General features: G+C 42.2%; 1 protein-coding gene across 1 annotated transcript in view; it reads right to left on the bottom strand.

Moving 5' to 3' along the window:
- Window positions 1-16,786, bottom strand: part of ITGB3 (integrin subunit beta 3) — an 81,408-nt gene that overhangs the window by 11,184 nt on the left and 53,438 nt on the right. Inside the window, exons 11-13 of the mRNA XM_069076213.1 lie at window positions 12,110-12,332; window positions 9,132-9,229; window positions 2,387-2,506 (exon numbers count right to left, since the gene is read on the bottom strand). Coding sequence (XP_068932314.1) covers window positions 2,387-2,506; window positions 9,132-9,229; window positions 12,110-12,332 — 441 coding nt within the window. The remainder of the gene's footprint in view (window positions 1-2,386; window positions 2,507-9,131; window positions 9,230-12,109; window positions 12,333-16,786) is intronic.

Genomic DNA, 16,786 nt, shown 5'->3' with positions numbered 1-16,786 from the left:
GATAGGCTGGCTACGCCCTTTAGTTCATCTGAGATACTAGACCCCAAAAGGACCTCAGGAAATCATATGTTCTACATCCCTTTCCTTTAGAAATTTAGGGCATATGCAACTGAAAAATGACATACAGGAACTGGGTCCAGAATTCTATCTCATCCTACAATAAAATAGAGGGGAATGGAAAAAGAGAAGTTCGGGGTGTGGCAGAAGGGGGGGCCAGTTGGGGGAAGGGGTAACCAGAAAGCACACCATCTTGGGGTGGGTGGAGGGGGAAAATGGGGAGAAAATTTGGAACTCAAAATCTTGTGGAAGTGAATGTTGAAAACTAAAAATAAATTAATCAATAATAAAAAAGAAATTTAGGCTGTTACTATCTCTGTTTTATTAAGAAGAAGAACTACAACATTTCTATAGCACTTTAAATTTTGCAAATCAATTTACAATTTTCTCATTTTATTATCACACAAAAATCCTGGGAGGGAAGTGCTATTGTGCCCATTTGATAGATGAAGAAACTGAGGCAGAGTTTAAGTGACTTGCCTAGGATCATACAGTGTCTGAGGCCAGATATGAACTCAAATATATCCTGACTCCAAATCCAGTGCTCCATCTACTGTATCACCTAACTTTCTTTTTATACAGGAGGCTCCCAGGCCCAAAAAAGTTAAATAACATATAGGAGAGAGCAGATTGGGGGAGGGAGTATACAGTGGGATTGCTATTTTGGTGGGTCAGGGAAAGACAGGGAGAAAATTTGTAACTCAAAATCTTGTTGAAATGAATGATGTAAACTAAAAATAAACATAAAATTTAATTTAAAATAAAAATAAAAATTAATTTTAAAAAGTTAACTTTTTCTTGGAGGGGGGAAGGCAGGAGAATTGGGGTTAAATGACTTGCCCAAGGTCACACGGCTAGTAAGTGTTAAGTATCTGAGTCCAGATTTGAACTCAAGTCCTCCTGACTCCAGGGCTGGTGCTCTATTCACTTCGCCACCTAGCCACCCCAATAACTTTTAAATTATAAAACAAATAGCATCCCAGGAAAGACAGGCAGGTCCCTTCACTTCAGATCCCTCCTTGGAAACAAAGTTTTCATTTTTTCCTTTATATCTCTTGTACCCACCCATAGTAAGGGATTGATTAATTAATGCCAACTAGAATTTATATGGTATTTTTAAAAGTGCAAAGTACTGTACAAATATTTCCTTTTATCTTCATAATAAATATTTGTTGAATGAATCTGTGTATGAGTAAAGGAGTCTCCACCCTTAGCTCCTAAGGGCTCCCCTTTCTACAATGCTGGGGCTCCCTAGACAATATAATATGCCCACAGCTATTCCAAAGCTTGCTAGGTTTCCACTGAGTTGTGAGTACCCTGAAAATAGAAGTTGTGTCTTTTATGTGTTCTCTGCAGACTTCAAGGCAATATGTAAAGTAAAACAAATTCAAAAGAAAAAAAGTTATATATAACACTGTATAAAAAAATAAAAATAATATTTAGAATCACAGAATAGTACAATTGGAAGAGACCTTAGAAATCTAGTCCAATCTCCTCATTTTACAGAAGAGGAAATTGAGGCCCAGAGGTGGCAAGTCCATACAAGCACCAAGTATCAGAGCTAGAATCTAAACGTAGGACCTCTGATTCTGAATCCAGAGCTCTTCAGCATCAAACACTGCTTATAGTGTTTTGGTGATAGATGAGCTAAGAAGATTTCAAGTTACCCTCTACTCAGACTGTCTTGTCCTCACCTATCACAGCAGGTAAAGGTACCAGTTGGGCTGCCACTGCTAACCAACTGACTTTTAGTAAGACATTACTACATTAGCAGAAACTAAGGTGAGCAAAAATTAAATAAATAAAATTAAAATTAAAATTTTTTAATTTTAAATTTAAAAAAAAAAAACTAAGGTGAGCACCATATAGCATTTGGCAAGATAGTTCTAGAAATCAAAGTCCTGTCTTTTCTGATATGCCCTGCAAAATATGTCAAAGATTCATTTGGGGGGGGCAGGGGCAATTGAGGTTAAGTAACTTGCCCAAGGTCACACAGCTAGTTTTTTTGTATGTGTGTGTATGTGTTAAGTGTCTGAGGTCATATTTGAACTCAGGTCCTCCTGACTCCAGGGCCAGTGCTCTATTCACTGTGCCACCTAGCCGCCCCAAAGATTCATTTTTTTTAATCCCTCCTTCTGCACTGACCCACCCTTCTCTTTCTTTCTCTGTCTTGTTCTCTCACCTAAGTGCTCAGAGAGAATCTCATCTACTTGCTAAACCTCCAGCTCTTAAATTATTTATCATCTTTATCCCAGGAATATCAGCTCCTGGAGTTGGCTAGAAAGCAAAGTTCTCACTGTCCCAGGTCTGGGAGGCTCCCAGGTCTTACCTGGTTCATCCACCACATAGAGAATGGACTTCCCACTGGAGTCTTCATAGTACTGGAACCTGACTACACAGTCATCCTCATCCTTATAGGTACAATTCACTGCATCCTTGCCGGTGTCTGCTGTGGGGAGATGGAGGAGAAAAAAAAGATTGTCAGCTCCTAGAAGATGGGTAGGTATCCTAGAAGATAGGTAGCACAGTGGATGGAGTGCTGGGTCTGAAATCAGGAAGGCTCATCTTCCTGAGTTCAAATCTAGCCTCAGATACTTGCTAGCTATGTGACCTTGGGAAAGTCACTTAACCCTTGTTCACCTCAGTTTCCTCATCTGTAAAATGAGCCAGAGAAGCAAATGGCAAATCATTCCAGTATCTTTGCCAAGAAAACCCCAAATGGGGTCATGAAGTGTCAGAAGTGACTGAAACAACTGAACAATTACAATAACAAGAGTTCTTTTTAAAAAGAATCATTTAATATTTTATCATTCCATAATTACAAGCAAAAATCATTTTTAACATTTGTTTTTAAAATTTTGAGTTCCAAATTCTCTCCCTTTCTCCCTCCCCATCCCCCTCATTGAGAAGGCAAGCAATTACATGTGTAGTTATGCAAAACATATTTCCATATTAGTCATATTAATAAAAACAGCTCTACCTTCTAATTTTATAGAGGAGAAAACAAAAAAAAAATGAAACTACTTGCCCTAAATTATTTATATGTACTAAGGAGCAGAGGTGGGATTCGAACCTAGGCTCTCTGTCACCAAATAAAGCTCTTTGTCAACTGTCCCTCTCTTCAGTTTTGTTCTTTTAGACATGATCTTTTTAATGGTTCTCAAGCTGCTTCATATAAAACTGTTTTGTTTTGCCAACTAAACGTGCAAATTAAGTTTTGTAGCTAGAAGGGAACTTAGAAGCTAATGGGTCCGATTTAAATTGAGACACATAAAGGTTAAGTGATTTGGCATGGGTTTGTTGTGCAGTCCTTCTGTCATGTCTGATTCTTCATGACCCCGTGGACTTGTCATTTACTTCTCTAACTTGTTTTACAGATGAGGAAACTGAGGCAAACAAGGGTAAGTTGCCCAGAGTCACACACCTAGGAAGTGTCTGAGGCCAGATTTGAACTCAGGGAGATGAATCTTCCTAACTTCAGGCCTAACAGTCTATCCACTGTGCCACCTGCCCAATAATAATTATAGCTACCGTGTTTCCCCTATAATAAGACACTGTCTTACTATTTTTTTCGGAAAGAAAAACACCAGAGGGCTTATTTTCAGGGGAGGGCTTATGTTGTCCTGCCTCAGCTCTCCTCCGCGGCACTGCTCTCAATGGCGCCAGCAAGCAAATCGCTGGGGAAGAACAGGATGACGCGCTCACTGCTGCAGCTCTGATTGGATGCAGCTTGGAGCGCGGCGTGCGTTTCACCCGGGGAGGGGCACGGCGCATATAGAGGGTACTGTAATGTAGTGTGTAGCGCAGGGGATCACTTTCACTACAGTAGCAATCTCAATAGGGCTTATTTTCGGGGGAGGGCTTATTTTAGAGGAATCTTACACAGTAAGGGGAGGGCTTATTTTCGGGATAGGTCTTATTATCGGGGAAACACGGTAGCATTTATATTGCATTTTAAGATCTGCAAAGCAATTTATAGATACCTCATTTTATCCTCACACCAACACTGGGAGGTTGGTGCTATTATTTTTCCATTACACAGATAAAGAAACTGAGGCAAAATTTAGGTGATTTGTCCAGGGTCACCCAGTTAGTTAAGTGTCTGAGGACAAATTTGAACCCCAGTTTCAGCCCTCTATCTACTGTACCACCTAGCTGCATGAGAATAGTACCTATCTCCTTGAGTTATTGTAAGGATAATATGAGATGACATTTGTCTCTGCAAACCTTTGAAACACATATAAATCCTAACCATTCCTGTCATTATCATCATCACCATCATCATTAAATAACTAGACATAAGTCAGTCTGGACCGAGTTGTAAAATGGAACATCTCCTCTCTCCTCTAAGCTAATATCAGTGAGTCCCTTCTCATTCACAAAATAAAATAAAATGACTCCTTGCATCCAGTCAGCTTATGTCCTCCAACAGAAAGGCCTAAAGGGCTTGGAAGAAACTGCCCCACCCCCAAGACATCTGACTGTTATGATCAGCTTTGGTCTTTCTCAATTCTCCTTGAAAATATGCTTTCTGCCTGAGGGGGAGATCATTATCCTGTAAAAGAAGGCAGTCTTCCAGGCCTGCCTCAAAGGCACTGCAGATGGCCTTGATAACCAGCCTAGCTAACTGTTCAGTGTGTGCCAACTATAAGAAAGCCCTCCTTGCTCAAGCTTCTATATAAAGAACAGAATGGGAGGGGAAGCAGGAGAGATGAGAGAGCCTTGATCTGTGCTCTTTTTATCTGGGTTTTGCGCTCACCTTTATGGCTTTCATGATGAGTCATGGAAAGGCTGTGTGTGGGCTTGCAAACAGCCCTGGCAGCTGGATAGGTTTCAGGATGGGACTTTTGATGGCAAGTATCCCAAAGGGTGTTTGTTTGGGGATGGGCGTGGGATGGGGGAATTTCTCTCCAGACCAATGATCTGACCCTGAGCTATGCTAAAGTCTGGCACTGAAAGGATTCTTAATAAATGCTTCTTCCCTGACCAAGTGGACCCAATTAAAAGTGGTAGTACAAGGACAGCTAACTGTGGAGGCCCAGGGAGAGGGGGAAGAGGCAGTCATTCAGCAAGTATTCATTAAACACTATGTGCTAATATCTGGAGATACAAAGAAAGGCAAAAATGGAGGTCACATTCTAATGAAGGAGAAACAAGCAGACACCTATATAGGTACAAGGTGCTTGTACACAATGTAGATGAGAAGTCATGTCAGAAGGAAGGCATTAAAGGTGGGAGGGGGTAGGGAAAGGCCTCTTGCAGGAGGTAAAATGTGAACAGTCTTGGAGGAAGGCAGCAGGCCTCAGTGAGGCAAGAGAGTAGTCCAGGCATAGGAAGAACCAGAAAAAAAGGAAAGGAGGTCCAGAATTGGGTAAGCCAGGGGTGGGGAACCTGTGGCCTCGAGGCTGCATGTGGCCCTCTAGGTCCTCAAGTGTGGCTCTGACTGAATCCAAACTTTTTGTTCTGTGAAGTTTGGATTCAGTCAAAGGGCTGAACTTGAGGGCCTACAGGGTCACATAGGGCCTCAAGGCCAAGGGTTCCCCACCCCACGATAAACACATTACTTAGAGTTTGTGCTTCAGTTTACTCATCTAAGAAGAGCTGACAATTATATATGGCTTTCAAGTATGCCCACCCTGTGAAATATTATATGACTCCCATTTTACAAATGAAGAAACTGAGGCTAAGAGAGATTAAATTTACTTGCCCATGTCAAGTAAGTATGAAAGGCAATACCTGAGCCCAGCTCCTTCTAATTCCAGGTCTAGTACACTGGTGCCTCTTCCATCTTTAACAAGGAAATGAGGAGTTTCTCCCAGGCATCATTTTCACCATACAGTGTCTACTATGCCCTGGTAATTGTGCTAAGTACATTACAAACCTTATCTCATTTGATCCTGGGAAGTAAATTCTATTATAATCTCCTTTTAATATTTGAGAAAACTGAGGAGGTAGACAGAGGCTAAGTGACTTGCCCAAGGTCACATACTTAGTCTTGGGATTTTTGTTGTTTCAGTCATGTCCAATTCTTTGTTACCCCATTTGGGGTTTTCTTGGCAAAGCTACTGGGGTGATTTGCCATTTCCTTCTCCAGATCATTTTTTACAGATGAGGCAGAGTTAAGTGATTTATTTGCCCAGGGTCACACAGCTAGAAAGTGTCTGTGGCTGGATTTGGACTCAAGATGAGTCTTCCTGATTCCACACTCAGTGTTCTATCTACTGCACCATCTTGGGATAAGGTTGCCTAATTTATACAATTTTTCAATATGTAAAATGAAGAATCATGGGTGTCACAGGTCCCCAAGAAGGGGCAGAAAAAGAGGAAAGTTAAGGTTGCTGACAAAATCAGATGGGATGTCTGTGGGGAGGGCTCACAGGTTAACGGGTCAACTTGCTGACAACAGGAAGGAGGCATTGACCTTCCGCAGCAATATAAGCATCCCCTACACAGACTACTTCCATGTTTGCCTATGATTGCTCTACAGTAGGGCATCTTAGCCCCTTTAAACAGTATGGCAGAACAAGATGGTCAAATGGAGGAGGAATTCTAGCTAGCTAGCAGCTATAGGATGAGGAGGGAAATCACCTAGAAAGGTCTAGCTGATGCTGAGATATTTGGCCCCTCTCCCTTCATTTATCTAATTGGGGAAAATAAAGTATACCCACTAGTAGAGACGTGCATGATAATGGGCAATGCTGGTAACTGGGAGACAATGAAGAAGACAGCGAAGGAAGGAGTTGGGGAAGAGAGTTGGCAACCAGGAGAAAAGAGGACTGCAGAGATGTCAAAAGTCGGGAAGACGCTATAGAAACTTGCCCTGCCCTGGCCTGACTAATTAGTGGACTGGGTGAATCTGCCATAGAGAGATGAGAAGCAAGGAGAGAAAGAAGAGGGGAAAAAATCCCCCTCCACTTTTCAATGACAAGGATCAAGTAGCCAAGACAGGATATTGTCACAACAATATCTGTAAATGTCCTTTGGGATTTTCAGAAATGTGGGAATAGAGCTCCTGAACCACTGCTTCTATGTGAGTATTTATGCCTCAGAATTTGGCAAATGATACAAAACAGGCCTTGATTTATTATTTATTGGTTGTCTAGACTTTAAAAAGTGTTAATAATGCAAATTAAACTTAAAAATGTATCCTGGAAAGGTTTTGTTTTTTTTGTTTTTCCTTCTGGAGAGCTGGTTGTTAAACATTTACCAGCACACCCCTAGATTAATGGTGGTTGTTTTTAGGACTTTCATTAGGTTTTTTTCTTCCATTTAGTAAAATTAACCTCTTTAGTACTACGAGCTGTATACTTAACAATAAGTAGATGGTTTCAGAATATCAGGGGATACTCTGTATATATTTTTATGCATTTCCTGGGGGTGATAGTAGGGCAAAGGATACCAAGCCAAAATAATGAAAAATACCCTCCCCACAAATTTGGAGGGGGGAAGAGTTCTCAGAAAAAAAGTCTCTGAAACAAAGTTTACAGAGAAAGTACCAAGAGGGCAGGAGGGGAAGGGGGAAGGTTGCATAATAAGGTATTGATTCTGAATTTTCTATTTGGATCCTGGATCTTATTTTCAGAAGAAATGAGTTCAAAGTCAGAACTGGATCTAGATCTTTTTTGACATAGAGATGAGTTTTGGATTAAAAGCACCATCCTTAATATGGACACAATTCTTGGTGACCCTCCAAGGAGGATCATTATTATAACAGTATGAATCTGATTTCTCTTCACCCATACTTCCCAGCTCCATAGACCAGAGCCCTCTAAGATGGGCAACAAGTCTCACATCTCAAACTCTAGAGAGTCCAAGACTCTGGTCAGTTCCTTTTCCCAGTGTATGATTTTTTTTCTCTTTCTATTTCATTCTTTGTTACGAAGGATGATCCTCTAGGAGGAGAGGAGGAAGATGTATTGGGAAATGTAGCTTGTATAAAAACAAAAGGTATCAAGATTTTTTTAAGGAATAAGTACAGCTAGAGACAAGAAAACGACAGCCAATAAGAAACTGGAGTATTATAGAGGCCCTTATGATCCCCCATTGGGCAGGAGGTATCACTGAACACAGTCCTCTAGGATCAGGGACCCATTTAAGGTTGGTAGGTGATGTACTAAGGGAATATAGCATTGAACTTGGAATGAGTTCAAATCCTGCCTCAGGCACTTATTGGACAAATTGCTGTGGACCTGGAGTCAGGAGGACCGAGTGATCCAGTGACACTGACCTCCTTGCTTTTCCTCAGATACAGCACTCCCAACACTGGCATTTTCATTGGCTATCTCTTCCATGCTGGGAATTATCTTCATCTTCATCTTTGCTTCCTGGCTTCCTTCAGTTATCGGCTAAAATCCAACCTTTCCCAGGCTATTTATCCTGTCTGTTTCTTGTTCACAAATAGCTGTTTGTATGCTGCCTCTCCCGTTAGACCGAGTCCCTTCACAGCCGAGGATGTCTTTCTCCTTTCTTTGTACACCTATCCCTTAGCACAGTGCCTTGTACATAGTGGGTTCTTTATGAATGATCATTAGCTGATTAGCTGACAAAGTTCTGCCTCAGATACTTACTGGGCATTCATTTAGTCTCTGCGGCTTCCTTATCTCCTCTGTTAAGTGAGGGCATTGGTCTAGGTGGTCTCTGGGGCCCTGCCAGCTCTAAATCTACAGTCCCATAGAAGGGGTGACTTCAAGGCTTACACTCCGCTCAGTATCCACCAGAGAGCCACATTTCATTCCCTGCCCATTCCCAAACTAGCAACTGGTTAATAAGAAGATTAAGTATGCAAAAGTCAGGTGAAGGATAGCTGGAAGAAGAAAACCAAGGTTGAGATATAAGAAATGGTGTGAATCTGGCCTCAGATATTTGACACTTACTAGCTGTGTGACCTTGGGCAAGTCACTTAACCCCAATCTTCTCCCCCCCCCCAAAAAAAAGAAAGAAAAAAATGGTGTGAAATGCAGCAACACTTAGGGAAATCCCAAAACCATGGTACTTCATCCCCTTCCACACCTCCATAATTACCATCTTCAGGTCAAAGACGGGAGGGGAGGGAACAGAGATACTCTGACACTTACCAAGTTCTGTCACAGACACAATCTCATCCCGACAGAAGCGGTTACAAGTGTTCTCCTCAAACACTCCCCGACTGAACTTCTGGCACTCCACACAGTCTCTGGATTTGAGAGAGGAAAAGTAAACTATAAGCCCTGAAAGCCAGGACGGTCTCATTTCATGGATGCATTCCTCAACAGCACCTACCTCTGGGGTCTTCCACATAGAAGACCCATAGCACCTTCGACTTAGAACTAGAAGACAACTTAGAAGTTGAGGATTCTATTCCTTTTCTTTGTTGCTGTTCAATGGTTTTTCAGTCATGTACAACTTTGTGTGACCCCATTTGGGATTTTCTTGGCAAATATACTGGAGTGGTTCATCATTTCCTACCCCAGCTCATTTTACAGATGAAGAAATGATGGCAAATGGTAAGTGACTTGCCCAGGGTCACATAGCTAGTAAGTGTCTGGGGCCAGATTTGAACTCTAGAGGATGAATCTTCTGGAGTAGGACTGGCTGTTCTATCCACTGCGCCACCTAGTAGCCCCTCTCATAACAAAGAGGATCTATCTTACTGAAACTTTGCATCAACCTTAGCACCTTACAGTTTTCTTCATACCAAAGGCACTAAGAAATGGTTGTTGAATAGAACTAGGGAATATTCCATCCCCACTACATTGAGGACCATAGAGACAAACATTATGGCAGAGTAAGGTTACCCAGAGCCCTAGTGTCAGACTTCCTTAACAGCAATAAATTTTCCAAGTCTTGCTTTTGTTTACTTCTCTAACTCTAGGGCAGAAGTTGGGTTTCCTCATGTCTTCTGATATTCTTGAACTACCCACTATCAGCAAGAGAAGGTGGGGAAGGAGGTGGGACAGAGAGAGAGAAAAAGAAGCATTTATTAAGCACCTACTATATACAAGACACCATGCTAAGTACTTTACAAATATCATCTTATAATAGCATACTCATAACAACCCTGGAAAGTAGGTGCTGTTATTATCCCCATTTTACAGATGAGAAAACTGAGGCAGACCTTGGTTAAGTGACTTGCCCACTCACACATATCTGAGTAAATATCTGAGGTTAGATCTGAATGCAGGTTTTCTTGGTTCCAGAGTCAGCACTCTATCCAACTGCCCCAGGACTATCTCAAGGTCTCTTGTGTTCTCCTGAAGGTAGTTGTTCATCCTTTGTTTTTGAAGGGGACCAATGATATCACTGAGTGATGTCTTGACTTGCAAGTGAATTCAGTCTAAGTGGGGCAGAGTTGCTTAAAGTTGTCAGCCTTACTCTCTCTTCCAGAGTCGTCAAAGTCCAGGGGTAGGACAAAGTGAAGATGGATGCAGTGAATAACCTTGGCATCTTTGATGCCTGACCGGGTTCTAACACTCCACAGCACCTGCCTCAGCTGCTTTCATGGCCATTGAGACAAATTGTTCTCATCTGCCCATTCTACATGCTTGGGGTAGACACCCCCCTAACTCACTGAGGAGTTTGGAGCCTGTCAGTTCCCCTTAACCTGGTTCAGCCCATCTACCCAGGATGGTTTTTCTAGGATGTTGCCAGTGCACACACTACAACTTGTTGGAGTCACAGGTGGCAGAGGGACACCGTGAGTAGATGAGTGATACTGAAAAGGGCTGCCAAGCCCTCACACCTAAGTGTTAGTCCTCCTTAAACACCCCATACGGCCCACCTGAAGGTAGTACACATAAAGTGTCAAGAAGTTCCAAGGGCACACAAACAAGCCAATGCCCATTTAGAAGACAATATTTGTAAAGTGTTTGCAAATGTTAAAGAACTATCCAAGTATTATTATCATCATTATCATTAAATTCATGGCTCCTCTCTTCTCTGATGCCAAAATAGGCCATGTTCTTTGAATTTGTTTCCTGTCTCCAATTCTCTATGCCTGCCTTTCTCTTTTCCCTGATGCATATGGTATTTCCTGCTGGATGAGTACGGGCAGCTAAAGTGGTATGGTGGATGGAGTGCTGAGTCTGAAGTCAGGGACACTCATATTCCCTGAGTTCAAAGGGCGACCCTGGGCAAGTCACTCTATCCTGTTTGCCTCAGTTTCCTCATCTGTAAAATGAGCTGGAGGAAGAAATGGCAAACCACTCCAGTATCTCTGCCAAGAAAACCCCTAATGGGGTCACAAAGATTAGAACGTGACTGAAACAACTGAAAAACAAAACACTGGGTGAGTACTTCTATTCTAAGAAGCTATTGCCATGGTAAAGAGGGGAAAAAAATCTCTGCCACCTCTAACATCTGTAGAGGTTACAGGAGTCACACTCCATGAAGCTGCTCCTTGTTTCCATTTCTTTCCCAGGCTGACAGCCTTAGCTTTTCTTTTTCAAGGCTAATAGGGATGCAGCCAATCCATGGAGAGCCAGCAGCCCCTTGACCTTCTAATTTCCTCAGAATTCTGTTGGATATTATAAAAGGATAACAGGGAACAGACACTGTCTTTGCACCTCATTTTGACATATTGATACCTCCTTACCTCTGTTAGCAATCTCGCACTTTCTGTGATTATATCACCTAGGCTAGGAGGAAAACCAGCTCCTTTCTCCTTCCCTCCCTTAAGAAACAATACTAATTCCTCACATTTATATGGTGCTTTAAGATAAAGCGTTTTACAAGCATTACCTCACCTGATTCTCATAACAACCCTCGAAGGTGGGTATTATTAGTGTTGTTAGCCCTACTTGACATATGGAGTAACTGGGGCTCAGAGAAGTAGGTCGGATATGAGGCTGGATTTGAACCCAACTTTTCCTGGTTCAGCATCTAGTACTTAGTTCATCAATGTGTCCCTATATGTCCATAAGAGACTAGACCTACAGGGCAGTGTCAAGCTGATCTCCCCCCCCCCCCCCCCCCGCAACAAGCCTCTGCTTCCCACTGTCCACACTGTACCCGCATAGCCTTCCCAGTCACCCAAGCCCAAACTCCCCAAGCCCCCAGTCAGCTCTCACCCACTCACTTCTTAAAAGTGCAGGCATCAGGACAGGTGGGACACTTCTCACATGTGTCCCCATAAGAGCCAGGCTGGGTGCAGACACATTTGCCGCAGATACATTTACCACGGCCGCTACACAGCAGCCCATTGCTCGACATACACATATCTTTGCGGGTGGTGCAGTTACAGTAGTCACCGGTCCAGTCAGAGTCACAGAGGCAGTCCCCACAGCTGCACTGGCCATGGCCTAGAGAGGGAGGGATGGAGGGGAGGAGAGAGGGAGAGAGACAGAGAGACAGAGAGAGACAGAGATAGAGAGAGACAGAGACAGACAGAGACAGAGACAGAGAGAGGGAGAATATATATATATATATCCAGTGAGAGGGAGATAGACAAGTAATCCCTGGCCTGACCATAACAGAGTTGAAAACTACCTAATCTGCTTTCTCAGAGCAGAATGTAATTATCTTTCTTAGAGGAAGGGCTGGTGGGGGCATAAGAAACTATATACCTACAAGCGTGCTTGTCCTTAATCTAAGTCCCCTAATGGGATGGAAAAAATCTAACCACTTCATCCCCTACCCACCCCCACCCCCACATACACACACAACAGGGATGTTAATATGTTACTGGGACTTTGTATCCTGGGGGGGGGGGGTGCAGGAGGGACTTAGAAGCTTAGCCTTCCAGTTCTTCCAAGATCCCTCTCCAATCAGAACTTTATACCTTCTCTACCAGATTCCAGCCTAGGAAAAAGCAGCTTCTTTTGGTCCCAGTGCTCCTAGAGAGGGCCAAACTATAGAGATTAGGTTTTGTTTTAGGCCTCCTTCCTTCACAATAAGAATCAGGGTAGCCAAGTGAGGGGTTTGGATGACAGTCAATACTGATTATAGGGCTTGAGATTCAACCTCTCATCATACCATTTCCCTTTCAAAATATCCATCCATTGGTAGAGGATTGGAAATTGAAGGGATGCCCATTAGTTGGGGAATGGCTAGACAAGTTGTGGTACATGATTGTGATGAATCTTTTGTGCTATAAGAAGTGATGAGCACGATGGTTACATAAAAACCTGGGAAGACTTACATGAACTGATGCTAAGTGAAGTGAGCAGAACCAGGAGAATACTATACACAGCAATATTGTAACCATGATCAACTGTGAAAGATTTTGCTACTTCTGATCAAGACAATGGTCCAAGAAAATTCCAAAGGACCCGTGATGACAAATGCTATCCACCTCCAGAGAGAGAATGCATGAACTCTGAATATAGACTGAAATACACTTTTTTCACTTTATTTTTCTTGCCTTTTTTTCTTTCTTCTTTTTGCAACATGGTTAATATGGAAATGTTTTGCATGACTTCATATGTATAATTGATATCATATTGCTTGACTTCTCAATGGTTGGGGGAAGGGCAAGAGGGAGAAAGAAAGAATTTGGAACCCCAAATTTTTAAAAATGAATGTTAAAAATAAATTAATTTTAGAAAATTTAAATCCCCATCCATCCTCACTAACACATCTTTTTTTTCTTGTCCTGGTCCTCTTCCCAGATCTAACAATGCTGCTCTAACATCCATGACATTCTCGATCAGGGCTGCTAGACATTTGACTACTCCTTAGTTAAGAGTACCCTATTTCCCAAATCCCAAATCAGGCAGAGGCACCATGTTGGCAGAATGGTTAGAGTGGACTTGGCATAAGGAAGACTTAGTTGAGAATCCTGCCCTCTGACACCTCTCTGGGTCTCAATTTCCTTATCAGTACAATATGAATAATCATACCAGAGATACCGAATAAGACTGTTACGGGACAAAATGATATCAATCGATAGGCATTTATTAAACAGCTACTATTTTCTAGGCACTGGGGATACAAATACAAACAACAGTTCCTATTTGCAAGGACATTGAGTTCTAGCCTAATTAAACTTGAATAAATCTTTTGGGACACCTTGTATTTATAAACTGTATGTTATGTGGGGTTTGTGTATGTGTATGTCTGTGTGTATGTCTTCTCTCTCCAGTGTTTAACATATATGAAATGCTTAATAAATATTCCTTCATTTATTGATTCATGAACTTTGCTTTCTTCCCTACTAAACTTAAAAGTGTATCCTACATGTATTTTTCCCCACAAAGACAGTTGTTAAACATTTACCATCACACTCCTCCTTCCAACTCTAAATCAATGATTCTATTTATCCAGTTCTATTTTTTCCCCTCTCTGAAATATCATGGGAGGAAAGAACCTCTCAGGACAGGGGAACACAGAGAAATTTTGTTCTTATCAGAAAAAATAAAGAAGTGCTTCTATCCCAAAGTGAATAGAATCATAAGCAGTTGGAAATGTGTCTGACTCACTGACCCACTTAAGGAATAAATTAACTGTACAGAATTTGCTATTTGCCTGGATGTTTCTGTTTGCCAACACTGTGGAACATGATGAAGTTATTCCACTGTCTAGCCAACTGACATTGTTACCCTCAGGAGTTTCCTGCTCAGCTTAGGAAGGAAGGAAACAAGCATTTATTAAGCACCTACTGTTCTCCAGGCACGGTGCTAAGCACTTTACAAACCTTATATCATTTGATCCTCACAACCCTGGGAGGCAGGTACTATCTCCATTTTGTGGCTGAGGAAACTGAGGCAGGCAGAGGTTTAAGTATTGTCCAGGGTCACACAGCTATGAAGTACTGGAGAGCAGATTTTCACTCAGGTCTTCCAGATTCCAAGACTCCAAAGAGGGCACAAAATAAACCTTGTTTATTTGAAGTCTATACTTTCATAATGGGTTTTGTTTCCAGATAAAGATATGCTGATTTTTGTTGAATTGAGAGCAATTGTTTGTAATATAGGACTGGATCTCCAAAAGGGATCTTGAGACCAGTTTTACCTTGCCTTTCTACAAGAGCCTACGCTAATCTGGGGCAGCTAGGTGGTTCAGTGGAGAGAGTGCTGGACCTGGAGTCAGGAAGATTGATCTTGATGAGTTCAAATCTAGCCTCAGACACTCACTTACTAGCTGTGTTACCCTGGGCAAGTCACTTAACCCTGTTTGCCTCAGTTTTCCCATCTGTAAAGTAAGCAGGAAAACGAAATGGCAAATCACTCCAATAAACCCCAAATGGGGTCAGAGAATAATCTACCTTGATGATTACACAAAAGAGGTGCTTCATTTGTTAATCAAGTACTTATTAAGGGATCCTTGAAAATAGCTACTAGTTATGAAGTGAGTAGGAAATACTTGATTCCATTCATTTTAAATATTAATTTGTGGGAGCACTACCCTCATTCCCTTTGCTTGTGGACCCTGGTTGGTGACACAGTGGGCAAAGACAGTCCATTTTTCCACTGAAAAAGAAAGGAGAAATGAATGAAGCAAGAAATAGTGGGTCATTATGATTTTGTAATCTCCAGTGTGTACATATTGTGGGAAGAAGGGCAGCAGGGTCAGTCAAGAGGCTAAGAAAATGTAGGCCAGGGGAGGCTAGGTGGTGCAGTGAGTAAAGCGCCGGCCCTGGAATTAGGAGGACCCAAGTTCGGTTCCAGCCTCAGACACTTAACACCCACACACATACAAAAAAAAACTAGCCGTGTAACTTTGGGCAAGTTACTTAACCCCAATTGCCCTCCAAAAAAAGGCAAAAGAAAAAAAGAAAATGTAGGCCAGTAAAATGTTGAAATTTATCTGCAATGTCATTTTGCTGTAGCATTTGGTTCATGAGATACGTGGAATTGTTTTGTAAAAAGACCCACCCTGCCCCCAGTGCCCCCTTGGGATTAGCAGCAAGGCAATGAATCATGCATCATTCCTCTGAAATCAGAAGGAAGTTGGTGAATAATGGAAAACTTGGAGTTAATCAGAAGAAACCAGACAGGAAAATCATGGACTGAAGCCATGTATTGAAACTGTGCCACTAAAACCAATCAGGGTAGACATGCCCTGGGGAGTCAAGGGAAGAAGGTAATACATTGGCAAGGTTATGATGACAACTGACTTGGCACCTACTGCTATGATTACTAACAATAATTGCTAACATTTATATTATGCTTATCTCATTTGATCCCCACAACAACCCAGGGAGGGAGGTGCCATGATTATCCCCATTTTACAGATGAGAAAGCCTACTACCCCAAAAGGCCACAGTGGATGGCTCTCACTAGGCATCCCTTAGCCACACTGCCTACCCCTGGGATCCAACTTGGTAAAATTCCACTTCTCAAGCAGAAGTCAGCCCAGGAATGCAGTTGAGGAATCAGTGTTAGACTGGAGGATCAAGGCAAACAGAAGGAAGTCCCTTCTTTGGGTTCCTTTTGGATGTCTCCAAGGTGGGGTAATACCTATGTCAGAGGAAACCAAGCAAAGTCTTTGACTTCTCAGTCTCCCCTAACTTCTCAAGTCAGTGCTCATTTCATAGCATTTCTCTTGCAAAGCCAAAAAAACAGCCTTTGATCATCTGATCTGCCAAGAAAGAGTAGGCAGTGGATGGTGAGTTTCAGGCTAACCCTAAGCCCTGGCAGGGAAATCAGTATAAATGCTGTGGAGATGGGCCCTTTTCTGCCAGGGGTGAGGACAGAGACTCAGAGCAGAGGGGAGAAAGGATTCAGCTATTATTAGCACCTGATCTAGTCTGTCCTGCCCTGGCATACGGAAGGAAGGAAGGAAGGAAGGAAGGAAGGAAGGAAGGAAGGAAGGA

Source organism: Petaurus breviceps, unplaced genomic scaffold (genome assembly GCF_028583685.1).
Source record: "Petaurus breviceps papuanus isolate PSGF00001 unplaced genomic scaffold, PetGlider_PUasm1.0 90925, whole genome shotgun sequence".
Taxonomy (NCBI): Eukaryota; Metazoa; Chordata; class Mammalia; order Diprotodontia; family Petauridae; genus Petaurus; species Petaurus breviceps.
The sequence above is the reverse complement of the archived record's forward strand: the minus strand, read 5'-3'. Positions and strand labels throughout refer to the sequence as shown.